We start from the raw sequence: 13,849 nt of genomic DNA, 5'->3' as shown, positions 1-13,849 counted from the left end.
TCTTTTTTACTGGCTAATTCGATAGGGGGTAGGATAGATTCATCAATGGGAGAGGCCAGTGGAATTTGATTTATAAGAGAATTTGCTAAGGTACAACTAAGATCCTCTCCTGATGTTTCCCTATTGTCTACTTCACTGGCTAGTACAATTACCTATTCTTAACCACCGAATCGGTAACATTCGGTATTTAAGAATAGGTAAATTGTGATTACCTACATCTGGCCCTTGGTTACTGCCACCCAAGTCGGGCTGTGACTGATCCAAAGTTCTATACTTTGATTGGAGCCCACTGTTGTTGCTGAGAACCTGTATCTGTAAAAAGCTGTTCTCGCTCTTTAGGTCATCCACCATCGGGGTCAGGTGTCATTCCCTCTTGATAGCTAAGTTTAGTAGGTGCTTGTCTATGCACAGTTGTAACTCGCTGAGTTGTTTTGGCTTCCGTGTCACCATGTTTGGAAATGCCCACACATGGGGACCTCCACTTGCTCAATGATGTCTGCAGCCCCAAGGTTTCACATTTCTTCCTCCACCTTTGTTCTGAGGTGGAACACCACCCTCCAGTGGTGAAGGGCTGCTGGTTGAACGAACTTATCAATATTTAACTGCACCATCTTCCCGTGAAGGCTGCCAATACCTTGAAAAAGAGACTGGATCCCTTCTAACATCTCAACAATTCCTGTAATTTGGATGCTGAATACAAAGAGTCTCAGCTGAAGTGCTTCTGCCATCTGACAACTCAAGAGCATGCCTTTTCTTTACTGGTGACATAGATTTTGGCCATAGTAGACTGGTCTTGGTGTGTGCTGTTCACTGTGAACATTCCAGCTCTTGTCAGATGGAATTTGAGCTTGTGTCCCCGTGTCTCATACAGTTCCTGTGCTATGATATTTTTTGACTCTCTGGTCCTTAAGTGGTGCCCATGAAAAGCGCAGGTATTGATGATTAAGTGCCGGTGCTGAGCACCGGAAACCACCTGCTCAAATTAAGCACTACATGAGCAGCAAATAAGGGGTGTCCGCTCTCCTCTCCACTCGGGGCCAGGACCTAAGGCACTCTCACAGCCCAGGCCATGTATGCCCCAAGAAGCGGTCGGTCGTTGGCTTGAGTCTTCAGAGGTAGGCAAAGCCCATCCGCAGTAGAGGCCAGGGAGGGTCACAGACCGAAAACACCCCGCTCAGCACAAAACAGCTTTTGCATCCGCGATCACCCTGCGGCAACATGGACATGCCACGGTCTGTCGTACTTCATGGCTCTGTCTGTGTTGCCAAGACCATGTCCCTATATGGCTGATGTGCGCGGGCATCCCAGGATGGGCAAATGTCCGTGACAGTACCCTCCTCTTCGCCATTGCTGCAAGCAATCATTTTTGGAAACCAGGACTCATTTATCAGCATTAGTCTTTGGACCACAGAAAGGTAGAGTAAAGCAGAAAGTGACAGATGGGAAAGCATCAGGGGAAATTAGCAGCAATGAAAATAAAGAGGTAAAACTTAGTTAAAGAGGCAAAAAGTGAGGGGTGGTGTAAAAATTAAAGATGTCTTGGAAGGAAGACTTGGCATTTAAGAAAATATATATACTGCTTTTGCATTCTGTGTCTATGTAAAGTTGCCACAACTATATGCAGAGTTGGGAATGTATTCCCCATGTATTTAGATGGCTGCTCCTACCCATATCATGGCACCACCCTATTTAATATGTGGGTGGTAGCAATGCAAGATTTTTATTTGCTTTAGTAACTTTCTTGGTGCATTATTAATAACGCACCTAAGTGATTTTTGTAAACTTCTTTAGGATTGTTACTTGCTTTTTGTGATGTCATCAGAGTCAACAGCTATGTGACATCACTTCGTGTCATGACATTGGGAACAAAGGGCAAGTGATGTTTGGAGCCCATGGATTTATGGTCTCTTTTCTAACTGTGCAAGAAACATATATTTACAGACACTTCAATAAGTCAGCTGGTAACATATTAGAAACGAATATGCATGTGGACAGTGGCTTGATTTCTTCCTGCCTTGATAAAGCCCACACAGACATGGCCCGTGACAGCTATCATTGGGAAATAATTAGTGAAATGACACCGTACACTGCAGAGTGAGTGTATGTCATTTATTTTCCCAAAGGTAGAATTATAAAGTTTTGCTGGAAGGTTTGATCACGCTTTATGTGCACCAGCTCTTATTGGGCTAAGTGTTCATTACTGAACATGTATGATTGCTCCATGATGTACACTCTCTAACCATTAAAACCTTGTTTCACAAAGAAAGTTCTAATTCTGCACTCGAAAATGTACTCCTTTGTGAAACTGTAGATGTGCTACTTTCTGGAATTCAAAACATCGCAGGAATCCTCATGGAAAATTGCACCAGGTACGAGTATCTTTTTCCTATGTATTCCTGGGAAGGCCATGTCACATTTCTTCGCACTGTGCGGAGTTCTCCAGAGCAGAGAACTGTGCAGTCACACTTTTTATTTCTCCACTGGAAATTACTTTTCTCTGTGAAGAAATCCTTTTCCTTACAGGAGTAATTCTGTGGGCGATCTATTCCCCTTCCTGCCCTGGAAAGGAATTTACATCAGCCCTTGGTTAGAGTACAAATCCGACTATTTTCAGGATAGAAAGAGGTATTCAAGGTCTGTGTGAATGACAAGTGTACATGTTGGTGGACGTTTACAAACTTCCAATGTGAACCATGTCTTTGAACACTCATTTTTCCATGACTTGAGTGAGAGTTGTGTTTGTGGAGAACTCCGCAATGGGCGTACACCTTCCAAGAAATCACTTTTTGAGTTCCTGGCAGGAGTTTATAAGGTTAAATTTGATCATAGACTTACAATTACGACCGACTATACCTTTGTGTCTAGGGCCTTGTTTCTAGTTGCATCTTACCGTGAATGACTCACCCTTTATTCCTCCAAGGGTAAATAAAATAAGTACTTCTGGTGTTATTTGCAGCACTACAAAACTGCAAGATTTGCAATAACAAGACCTACATTAAAACCCAGGTAATAATGCACCTTCCATGGTTTTCTTCTCGTGGGTACTTTATAAATGAATGATACATATAACAGAGTCTTCTGAAGAACTTGGCTATTATCTTCTTGAGTGGGTATGTTTTCTGAAGGCTATCTTCAGATCACTTAAAGAAATGAGCAATTTGTCTACCCAACCTCAATGCCAAATTACTTTCCATTGTTCATATTTATTGGCAAAGCACTGATTTGAACAAGAACTGATTTAGTCTTTTTACACCCATGCCGTTTCTCTATATTTTGCCTTTAGGTGAGTTATGCAGCCAGCAGAAATGACCTCAGTGACCGAGAACTCTTTCCATCTTTCTTCAGGACCATCCCAAGTGACAAAATACAGATAGAAGCCATGGTTGAGGTCATTCGGTTCTTCAGGTGGAACTGGGTGGCAGCCATCGGCAGTGATGATGAGTATGGCCATGGGGGCCTGGAGCTGTTCTCCTCCCTGACTTCAGGGCGGGACATCTGCACCGCCTTTGAGAACACCATCCCCACAAATGGTAATGACCCCGCAGCAAAAGAGACCTTCGCGGAGACCGTGAAGCAGATTAACAACAGTCAGGCCAATGTCATCCTCCTTTTTGCCGACGAAGTGTCAGCACGTCCTTTGTTAGCTGAATGGGTAAGGCTAGGGTTAGGCCCGAAGGTATGGATGGCTAGCGATGGTTGGGCAACATCTCCACTGATTATGTCCCTACCGGGGGTCCTGAACATCGGCACCATACTTGGCTTTACAGTACAAGGACGACAAATTCCTGGCTTTGATGATCATGTATTAAAAGTCTTTAAAGCAGCACCAATGGAGAGTCTATGTTGGACATCTAGAGATGGCTTCTTCCCCTCTGCCGAACCGAGCACCTTACAAACTTATCAGTGTCAAGATTGTGACTACATCTCTTTCGACAACATATCATCTGCTCTAAAAAGCAATTACACGTACAGTACCTACGCAGCTGTGTACAGCATTGCCCACTCTCTGCACAATCTCCTGAAGTGCAACTCTGGAGCATGTCTGGAGATCCCAAATATTACAGCGTGGCAGGTAAGGAAATGCGATATCAATACTTACTGTCAATTTTAATGCTTCAGTTTGAAGACAGACTAAAAAAGTTGAGTAGACTCTAAGGGCTACCTTTAAATACCATGGGATCAATATGAGAATAATTGTCAAATCCTCTTTGGTGACACCAGGTTGTGTGAAGAAAATAACCCAATTCAAATTATATTGTCAGCAAAAATGGACTTTGGTTGTGCCTGGTAATAACTGAGAAACTGAGGGCCCAAACAATACAAATCTACAGGCGTGAATTTCCATCCACCTGGCTTCAGGCCTAAGCCATGGTGTAAATCTCTATCTAGCTGCAATGCATGAACTCTGGACAGGGATTTATGACTAGTCGTAAGAGTATTAGTACACGCCAAAAGGGACTTGAGGCTAGTACAACTCAAGAATGGGCATCAAGTTACTACTAATAATTTTACAAGTGTATTTTGAACATAAATCCACCAAGTGCAGTTCTATATAGCCTGGCCTGTTACCTCGGCCCTAAACTATTCACAACAACAAATTGAAAAGAATATGGAAACAGGCATCACGTTTGGAAAATAAAATACACTTGACAAACATTAATATTGGGGACATTTAAATAGATCCCACACCCTGCACTCTGTGAGATGGTGTAGTGGGATGGGTGTGCGTGCGTGCGTGTGAGATGATGTGGTATGCGTGCGTGTGAGATGATGTGGTATGCGTGTGTATTTATAGTTTGGGACATGCAGTATTTTATGACTTGCTCTGACTGTTTAGAACACTGTTAGATATGAGATGAGTCATGTGTATTTATAATTCATTAACTATTTATATATTTGTAATGTGTTTATGTATGTACTTCTGTTACATTTCCATTCTAATAATGAGATTTCTATAGGTGCCTGCAATGTATAGTTATATGGCCACTTTCGAACACTAACTGTATTTTTTATTTTACTTTTGCACAATCTGTTTTATATAGGTGTACAGCAATGTCTAAAGTTATATTACGATGTTTACATTCATTTTCTTTTTAAATTATTTGTTTTATTTTTTAAGATTTGTATACTTTTGTACAGTTTGATACATATGGGTACACGCTAAAGCCTAAAGTAGTATGATAATTTGTATTCTTTTATTTATTTGTCTTTTTAGGTGTTGAGCTTTAGGCTGTAAATTATATTCCCCTTCTCCATTCGTTTTATTGTGAGTCCCTTGCAGTGGCCATGTGTGGTGTGTGACTTACAAGACTTGGCTGGTTTGAGTCTGTTTTGGGTAGTAATACAGCTAGTAGATGTGGGTGTATATTTAATGAACTGCAAATTACTTACCCCTTTTGTACATGCCTTGATATGTCCCTCCCTGTTCCACCTACTTTCAATTCCTTTTCTCTTCCCTCTTAGTAATGACTGTCAATAAACAATGTTAAATAAAGTGAGTATCAATAATGACTCATTAGTTAAACCTTAATGAAAGCAGAGTTAATGAGCGGTGGCAGGTGGAGAGTGGGAAGTGGTGGTAGATACATCTATAAAACTTGTTTTCGCAAGGCTCACAGGTCAGAGAATAGGTGGGATAAGATTGAGCAAAATAACTTCCAAATCTGTGCCAGTCTGCTGTCCTAGCCGAACAAATGGAAGCAGTGTAAGTCTCCTTTAACCACATTGGCTCTTTTTTACCCTGAAATGTAATTCACCAATAATAATGAAAGTGAAGTTGTCCAGGAGGAAATCATAGAAGTGAGCACCCCACATAGTGGTAATAAGAGCTATATAAATGATACAATACAGTAAAATACAATGATGAAAAACACAGCGTATGAAAATAATATTATTACATTTGTACACCATTAATAATCCTTATGAGATATACTCTGAGGTTCAATATGTAATCTATCTTTTATTTACAATGTACTCAAAATGGGGTGTCACTTTTAAAATACTCAAGTGTGTCGATAAGTTTCAGCTTGTTCTCTGTGGGCCAATTCACAAGACTCAAGGTCACATTTACAGTTGAGATGCTTATACCCACAACCTGTGGAAATGTGTGATTGCACTGTCATTCAAAAGAGAAAAATGCCTTTAAAGATTGTTTTGTGCTGGAAGCTGTCCCTTCCTGCACAAAAACAATTCTGCCTGCATTGGCGCTTGGCAGCACATTATGGTCCAGCCTAGGCAGAGAGCAGGAATGCACCGTATAATGTTAAATACAGCGCATTCCTGCCATGTCCCTTTCATGCAGTGCAGCAAGGTGGCCTGCTACGTTGCGTGAAAATGTAATAAATATGCCCCACACTATTCAACTATTTGTCTTGTCACAATGCATCTACTTTTAATTAGGATAGGTGGATGTTTTAATATTACACGATGGCATAGAGATGACATAGAGAATGGTTGTTTTTCAAACAACTTTCAAGGTGGGTCAAGCTCGTGACTTATCTGACATGCAATGGTTTTTAGTTAATAAATCAGACACCACTTTTAAGAGCAATGTACAGCAAGTTTGTGCTTTCAACTAGCGAGACCTCTAGCAGATACACATATCAAACTTTCAGCCGATTAATATTTGCCTCAGGCAAATAACTATCACCCAATCAAATTAATATATTAGCCAATTTATTATTGTAAAGTATTCCTAGAAGTGATGCATGTACTCATTTGCAGTTTACTGATTTCACAACATTAAAACACAGAGTAAGCAAGGTATCAGTCTGCTTAAACTGATCAACTCTATAGTGATCATTGGTGACTCGCGTTAAGTAAAGAAAGCATTCAAAGAGAGAGGATGAAGTAAGTAAATAGACTACTATTTTTAATGGTCTACACCAGCAGTTCTTAACTTTTTGACGTCTATGGACCTCCGCTGAATCAACACTGGAATTCGGGGACTGCCACTGAGTCATTATTGGAAGCTGGGAACCCCCGGCCTAAGCAATTTCCATGATTTGAGCTTGCAAACAATACACAGAAATAGAAAAACAAGTATACATTAAACAAATTCTCAAATATTAAAATATTTTGTTTAATTTACAATCAAATATAAAAAAATTCACAGTTTCAGTTTTGCTTACTTATTTGTGTAAACGTTATTAATGTCAATGTAGTGTTTTTAATATTACTTGATTTTGTAACATAGTCACGGACCTCCTGAGTAGGCCTAGCAGACCCCAAGTGGTCTTCGGACCACAGGTTAAGAACCACTGGTCGACACTTTTTATAAGGTATGCATTACATTTTACGACTCATGAAACATCTCTCAATGATATTGGCTGCCTTTTGCATATGGCATAAGAGACAATACAGACTCAACCAAACACATACACATTGCAAAATAAATGCCTTTTAGCCTCCCAGATGGTACTGGTATTCCATACTATCTAGTCATGTTCTCACTCATCCAGTTCAAATCCAAACAAAGAAAATCAGGACTTGTTGGATTATGAGTTTGGGATGATTGCTATTGTGCTGCAAATCATATGCTCAACACATAGCCTCTTTCTGAAAGTAGCAGTGCAGGCAGGCCTACTCTTGCTCTAGAGCAGTGCCTCCCTTTTTTCCTGAGCTGTTGCCAGGTGAGGTGAGGTAGCTTCCTTGCAAGGACAAGGTAAGAAGAAACGGTTTTGATCCATTATTGGAGTATGATAGCTGGCAATGTTGGTGTCACTATCTGATTAGTTCTGGTATCCCTGTATTGTCTGTTGATTAACCTCATTGAGATGCACGTTGTTGTTTATTTTTGCAGGCACCTTCGGATATATGGTGCTTGCAAAGGAAGGATTGTACACTCTACACAAGAAGTGACTTGGTTGTATCGTTACCATTCATTTCTATTGTACAAGGAATTAAATAACTCCTCTTTTTTTTATATATTTTTGTTTTGACACTATTGCAGTAGCAAGCATTGAGTGGGTCCTGACGATGGCACTAGACAGAACATTGTCTGTTTGTGCTGAAACACGTTGACCACTTTATAATCTTAGACAGCTATTTGGTAAAACTGTCTTTTTGCACTGTTTTTAATTTGAATTCCGATAGATAATAATAAATATGGGGTCTAGCGCAACTCAATTTCAACTTCACTTTTCACCTATGCACTGCACTTAGTTCCCATACACTCAACTACTCTCATCTGGTAGACTAAGGAGTTAGCACTGCTACTTGAAAACATCCTTGTGCTCCCCATCACTATGATAGGGTTGTGTTGTAGCCCTTAGTGTCACTAGTGTGACTTTAAGAGGAGACCCAGATAATGAAGCATGTCACCAGTTTGATGAGTGATGGGAATCCGGAAATTTATTGAATATTTCCTCCTTTCTTTTGCGGCAATTGTCTCATTGTTGTTTTCCCTCCAGACTTTATAGTGTTCGTAACACTGTTGTAGACTCTTGGATACTTAAGGTATGTGAATATTGATGATTGGGACAAGGTTTCCAGATAGGTCTTTAAATATTGCCTCTGACCCTACCTAAAGTTTTTGTGCTTTACTCACTGTGCAATGACATTTTTTCATAGAAAGTATTAGTCTGGAGGATATGACGATGAAAAGACGTTAGCTTTTCTTTCTCAGCTTTGTTATCATAACAAACAAGTGCTAGTTGGCCACTGACATTTGGAAGCGCTGCCAAACATATTAGCGATCTTCTGGTACAGCATATACATTTTATATGCTGTACCAGAAGATCGATTAAATGGGATAGGAAATGCCTTTCTATGCCTACCATATTTGCAGATAACCTTGTTGTATCCTTAATATTGTTGTATAGGACTTGCACATTATGTTGTGCCTCGTAAACATAGCTATGCACAAGTAGTCTTTGTCTTCTTGTTCTGGATCTTTGGAGAACCAGCAGTTGGAGAGGGGAGTTTGAGATAGAGATCCAGGATGAAAGACGTTGTATCATGGGTATATATGTATTCTACAAACTTCATAAATAAATTAAGTATATCTTGAACCTTTGGTGTTCCTGTCATCTGTGTGATACCTCCTTTGGAACAAAACATTATGGCGACGAGCTGAGAACCTACCGTGATCCATAACCGACAACGGCCACGCAGAGTTCCTTGTGAAGGGAGAAGCTGGAGTTGCCAGAGAAGCATGAGTTGCTGACTGATTATCATGAATCATCGGTGAGCTTGTGTATATTTACAGGCTGTTGTGAATGGACTGCGATACACTAAAGGAGGCAGTACTTTGTAATTAACGTAAGCTCCAGGCAAAACATGGCAAGGGACACAGACGCTGGCTCGGCATGCTGTAATCTGTCGCTTGCGTGTATGTGTGCATTATTTTGACTGCCTCCACAGTATACATTAACGCAGCAGTTGGCTAGTGTGCCGGGTGAGTATAACAATTTAAATTTGGAAAACTTCAGAGTCTGCTTGACTTGTAGTCACATGTATAGAAGAAGTGAATATTGCATTTTCATTCACAAGTTGGAGGATCTGGCATACGTATATCCAATAGGTAGCAATTGATGGATATATATCAAGTAATTGTTCAGTGATAACACTTTCTTCCATTTAACACATTATCATTGCAACGGTTGTACTGTTGCAATACACTGGAACAAGGTGTCTACAATTTCAGCATGGGTAGTGGAGGGGGGCTTGTTCAGCAACCTTCAAATTTTATTAAAACTCCTGGCAGACCAGTAGAGTAATGAAAGCATTGGATATTGGTGTTTGAAAATGATATAGTTGCCATTGATAGTTTAAACTATTCACCACCTAGGAAGCTTGCATTACTTTTCAATTGTTTGGGATCGGAAGATCAAAAGATTTTTGATCATCTATTGAAATACTACCAACAGAGACAGAAAGGAATGGATGGAATGTTTATATTGAAGCACACAGAAGGCTTTTTTGTCTTTCTCTGATGAAATGAGTGTGATGTGAAGCTCTTAACCTTCTATTCCAAGAAGCAATCCAATTGTGACATCATTGATCACTGTGAGGCTTCTTTAAGGATCCAAGCGAGCACTTGGAATTTTGAGAATTGTGTTGATCAATATATATAAGATCAGATTGTGCTGAACCGTGCATCTAAAAAAGTTCAAGAACATTTGTGTTGCACCTATTCTAAACTGGTGAAGACAATTAAGATTGCTATGATTATTGAGCATTCAACGACATCTGTGAGAGGGATTGCTGGGGACACTAGTGAAAATGATGGTATGAGTGTGAATGTTATGCGTGAAGTACAAGATCCCACAAACAAGAGTTTTCCAAGGGGTAAGAAAGTTGAAAATAGTCAAAAGGGATAATGGAAACACCTGACAAACATCAAGAAGCAGTGGTTTCAGGTATAGCTTTACAGCAATGATGTGTGCAGAAGTACCGAAAATCTTTATACGGTTGAGCTCTATTCTTTGCAATATCTTCCTGTGAGTGTGGCAGAAAATTAGAAAGTGCAGATTTGTAGCAACAACCGAACTCCATAGTACTGGTCTACAGGTGTAAACTTTGTCGGTCACCATCATGTTTCGCAGCCTAATATTTGGCTTTAAGCGACCATCTTGACCAGAACCAGAGCAGTACAACTGGACTCTCTCGGGCCTAGTCATGAAATTAATTTTGTAGTATCTTTAACAGTACTACAATTATACTTCTAAAGGCCAACAAAATGCTATTCAAAAACCTCTGAGAGTAAAACATCACCTCCTTATTCACTTCTATATTTTCTGTAGTGAGATCCTCATACATCTGAGGTTACCCCTTAGTAGTATATGTTGGAGGAAAAATAAAAAAATTACCTTTAAAAATAAATACCCACTTAAAAAAATATATATATATACATATATGTATATACATACATACATTTGAATTTTGAACCTGGACATTATGAGACAGTAAAAATATTGAGAATACAGTCTATTCTAGAATATCGTTGTCTAGATTTGCAATGATTTGTGGGGAGTTAGTTTTATCCCTGTGCATTGTTAAACGCATGAAGTATTCCTATACACTTTGGTATAAATTGTACAATACATCGGCATGTAAATAGATTTGAATCAAATTGAATTGCGACTTGTTAATGCATTGAATTGAAAAACTACGAGTCTGTCTACAGTTTTAATTTCACGGTAGTCCACTCGCGAGCCACAACAAAAAAAGTGTGTTTAAAAGTGAGTGAAAACCTTTACTTCCGTGTTGGTGAGCAAGCCTGCAAGAAAGGCGAAATGCGTCCAATTAGAGCCGGTGAACAAAACCACTTTGTTGCACTTGTACACGGCGTCGTCATCCTTGTTACAAGGTGAAAGAATACACACATACATATAGATAAATAGCTGTATACACACATACATACATATAGATGCACATACATATATATATTATGCATTCATAATTATTAAAGATAATGTATAGAAGTAATTAAAAGTGGTTTAATTATATTTTAATGAAATGTATGTAATATTAATTTATACATTCAAAAACGTTGTGAATATATTTTATAATTAAATAATAAATGTGTTTTTATTTTTTAAATTTGTAAACAATTAATTATATTTATTTATGTTTTTAACTATATTAAATAATTCAATTTAACATTGCTTCTCATTGGGTTTTATTTTAACCCCTACCTTCATTTTGTTCTATGGAGTATGTTGACCATGTATGGTGCTGGACTTGCTACTGTTTCTTTCTGGCAGTATTATCTCACACTCATAAATGTGGCTCCACCCTCTGTTTTGTTGGGGGGGGCTGTAAATCTACACTTTCGAGTAACTCTTCACTCAGATTTAATGAATAGCCAAAAGTAGTAAAGTTACTCAAAAGTATCAGAGTACATGACACATATCAATTATTCACAAGTGTAAGTTTCCTTTGTGAATACTCCCTGCCACCCAAATCCTTTCACATAGTCATCAGGTTGTGGCACATGAAACAAGGGAGTGAAATGACTAATGGAGGTTTAACACTCCTCGTTCTCTGTATATTGTACTCAAAAGGAGTGAGCTCTGGATGATTCATTTATAAGCCTCTTCCAGTGAAATATTCGACTTGCATGACCTGGCTCTGTCCTACAGTGCATCTTTGTTTATTGCATTGTTTAGTTCAGAGAAGCATTAAAGCATGTACGGAGTAGAGTTCCATTAGGGTCTCAACCACCTACCATAAGTCATGCTGGGAATGGCCATTACCTCTTTGCTCCTTCTTAATCTTGCAAAATTTTAAAATACTGGCTGAAATGCATAAACATTTTGAACACAGGGTCAGCTGGTCATAGGCTTTATTTAATTACTGAGGTGGGCGGCACAATGTGGTTCATACAATGTGCAAAACAGGCCATGCACACTGCCACCTGGAAGGGCACATGCAATGCAGGAACATATTTTTGTGTTCAATTAGGCCAGGAGATTTACATTTCTCTGGGATTTCTCAGTTGAACAGCTGAATATAGCAGCCATTGCATGCTGATAACTGCATGCAAGGGGAAGTCATGGACGCTCTCTGGCCAAAACTCTTGGAGTAGGCCAACTTCCAGTGATAGACACGTAGGGCCTGATTATGATGGCAGTGGGACGAGTGTTTGACCATCATTGTCGTGGGCAGGTGACTGTCCGACAATGAGTCAACGGTCCCACCTGCCCTATTATGATAGGACCGCCCTGCAGGCAGTCGGAAAGTGCCTTCTTCTACTGTGGCTTGTGCTATGGCCCAGGTTAAGGGCCACAACACAATTCACAGTGGTAAAAGGCACTTAGTGCACATCCATTAACCCTGTGCGAGGCACCATGTGGTGCCTGGCACACGGTATATGGATGTGTGGGGAAGCCCTACATGTGCCCCCTAGGCCACTTAGAAGTGGCCCACAGGGGATGGTGGCCCTGCCTGGGGCCCCCAAAGTCCCTTTCTGGCAGCCTTTCCATGGCAGTGGGACAGCCAAAAAATGGCAGTTGCAAAGGGACATTCTAATCCCTACGGCAGTGCATGCACAGGCACTCTCTCATAGCAGTCCGACCATCACCACAATGGGATCCTTCATCCTGTCGGAGGTGGCGGTCTGTCCCCCAGTCCGCTGAGGTTCGACCATCCACATCGCAATTGGGCAGTCCAACTGATGGCCCGGATGTTGGTGGGACTGCCACTGATGCCCTGTTAGTGTCAGTCTCACCTACATCCAAATAAGGCCTATTGTCTGTCAATTTCCCACTGCTCCACATGTCAGCGGTCAGATTAATCAGTTGCACTGCTTACATCTTCTTTTTGCAGCTGCAATTAATAATAATATTGTGCAATGAAATTCAGGCACAGAAATAACGGAAAAGTGTGTGTGGTTCTGTGCCTCATATTTTGATAATTTGCTCTCATGAAGTCAAGGAATCACTACCCTTCCATCAAGGTATATTGAAGAAGGTCAAATGCCAACCGTTTCCCCAACTTCCCAGTCTATAGGAAAGATTTAGGGACGCCTGACCTCATTATGGGTAAGGTCTTGGGATAGGCCTGTATTTTGGCATACCCACAATTGGTTACCATGACCATGATTGGGCAGATGTGAGATCTTGGTGCTATCCTTAGGTTCAGGATACGTTTGTCTTTAGTAATACCATAATATGTGGCATTACAGATTGTTCTGTATCTTCTCCTTCACTTATTTTAACCATCTTAAAGAACAGCCTCTTTGCAATGAATGTGTAATATAGTTTGGTTCAGAAGTGTGTGACGTAGAAAGGATTCCAAGAAAGCTGGGAATGGGACTGAAGGAAAGGTGCTGTAAATAGCAGTTGCTGCCCAGTGACCCTTTCCAACAGAAGCACTTAATAAATCTCTGAACAATTACTCCACG

The 13,849-nt window shown here is 40.2% G+C and overlaps 1 protein-coding gene across 1 annotated transcript in view; it reads left to right on the top strand.

Annotated features, from left to right (window-relative positions):
* Positions 1–13,849, top strand: part of TAS1R3 (taste 1 receptor member 3) — an 81,064-nt gene that overhangs the window by 51,816 nt on the left and 15,399 nt on the right. The window contains exon 3 of the mRNA XM_078640382.1: positions 3,284–4,072. Coding sequence (XP_078496508.1) covers positions 3,284–4,072 — 789 coding nt within the window. The remainder of the gene's footprint in view (positions 1–3,283; positions 4,073–13,849) is intronic.

Source organism: Lissotriton helveticus, chromosome 5_1 (assembly GCF_964261635.1).
Source record: "Lissotriton helveticus chromosome 5_1, aLisHel1.1, whole genome shotgun sequence".
Taxonomy (NCBI): Eukaryota; Metazoa; Chordata; class Amphibia; order Caudata; family Salamandridae; genus Lissotriton; species Lissotriton helveticus.
Note: the sequence above shows the minus strand (reverse complement) of the source record. Positions and strands in the feature narration are given on the sequence as shown.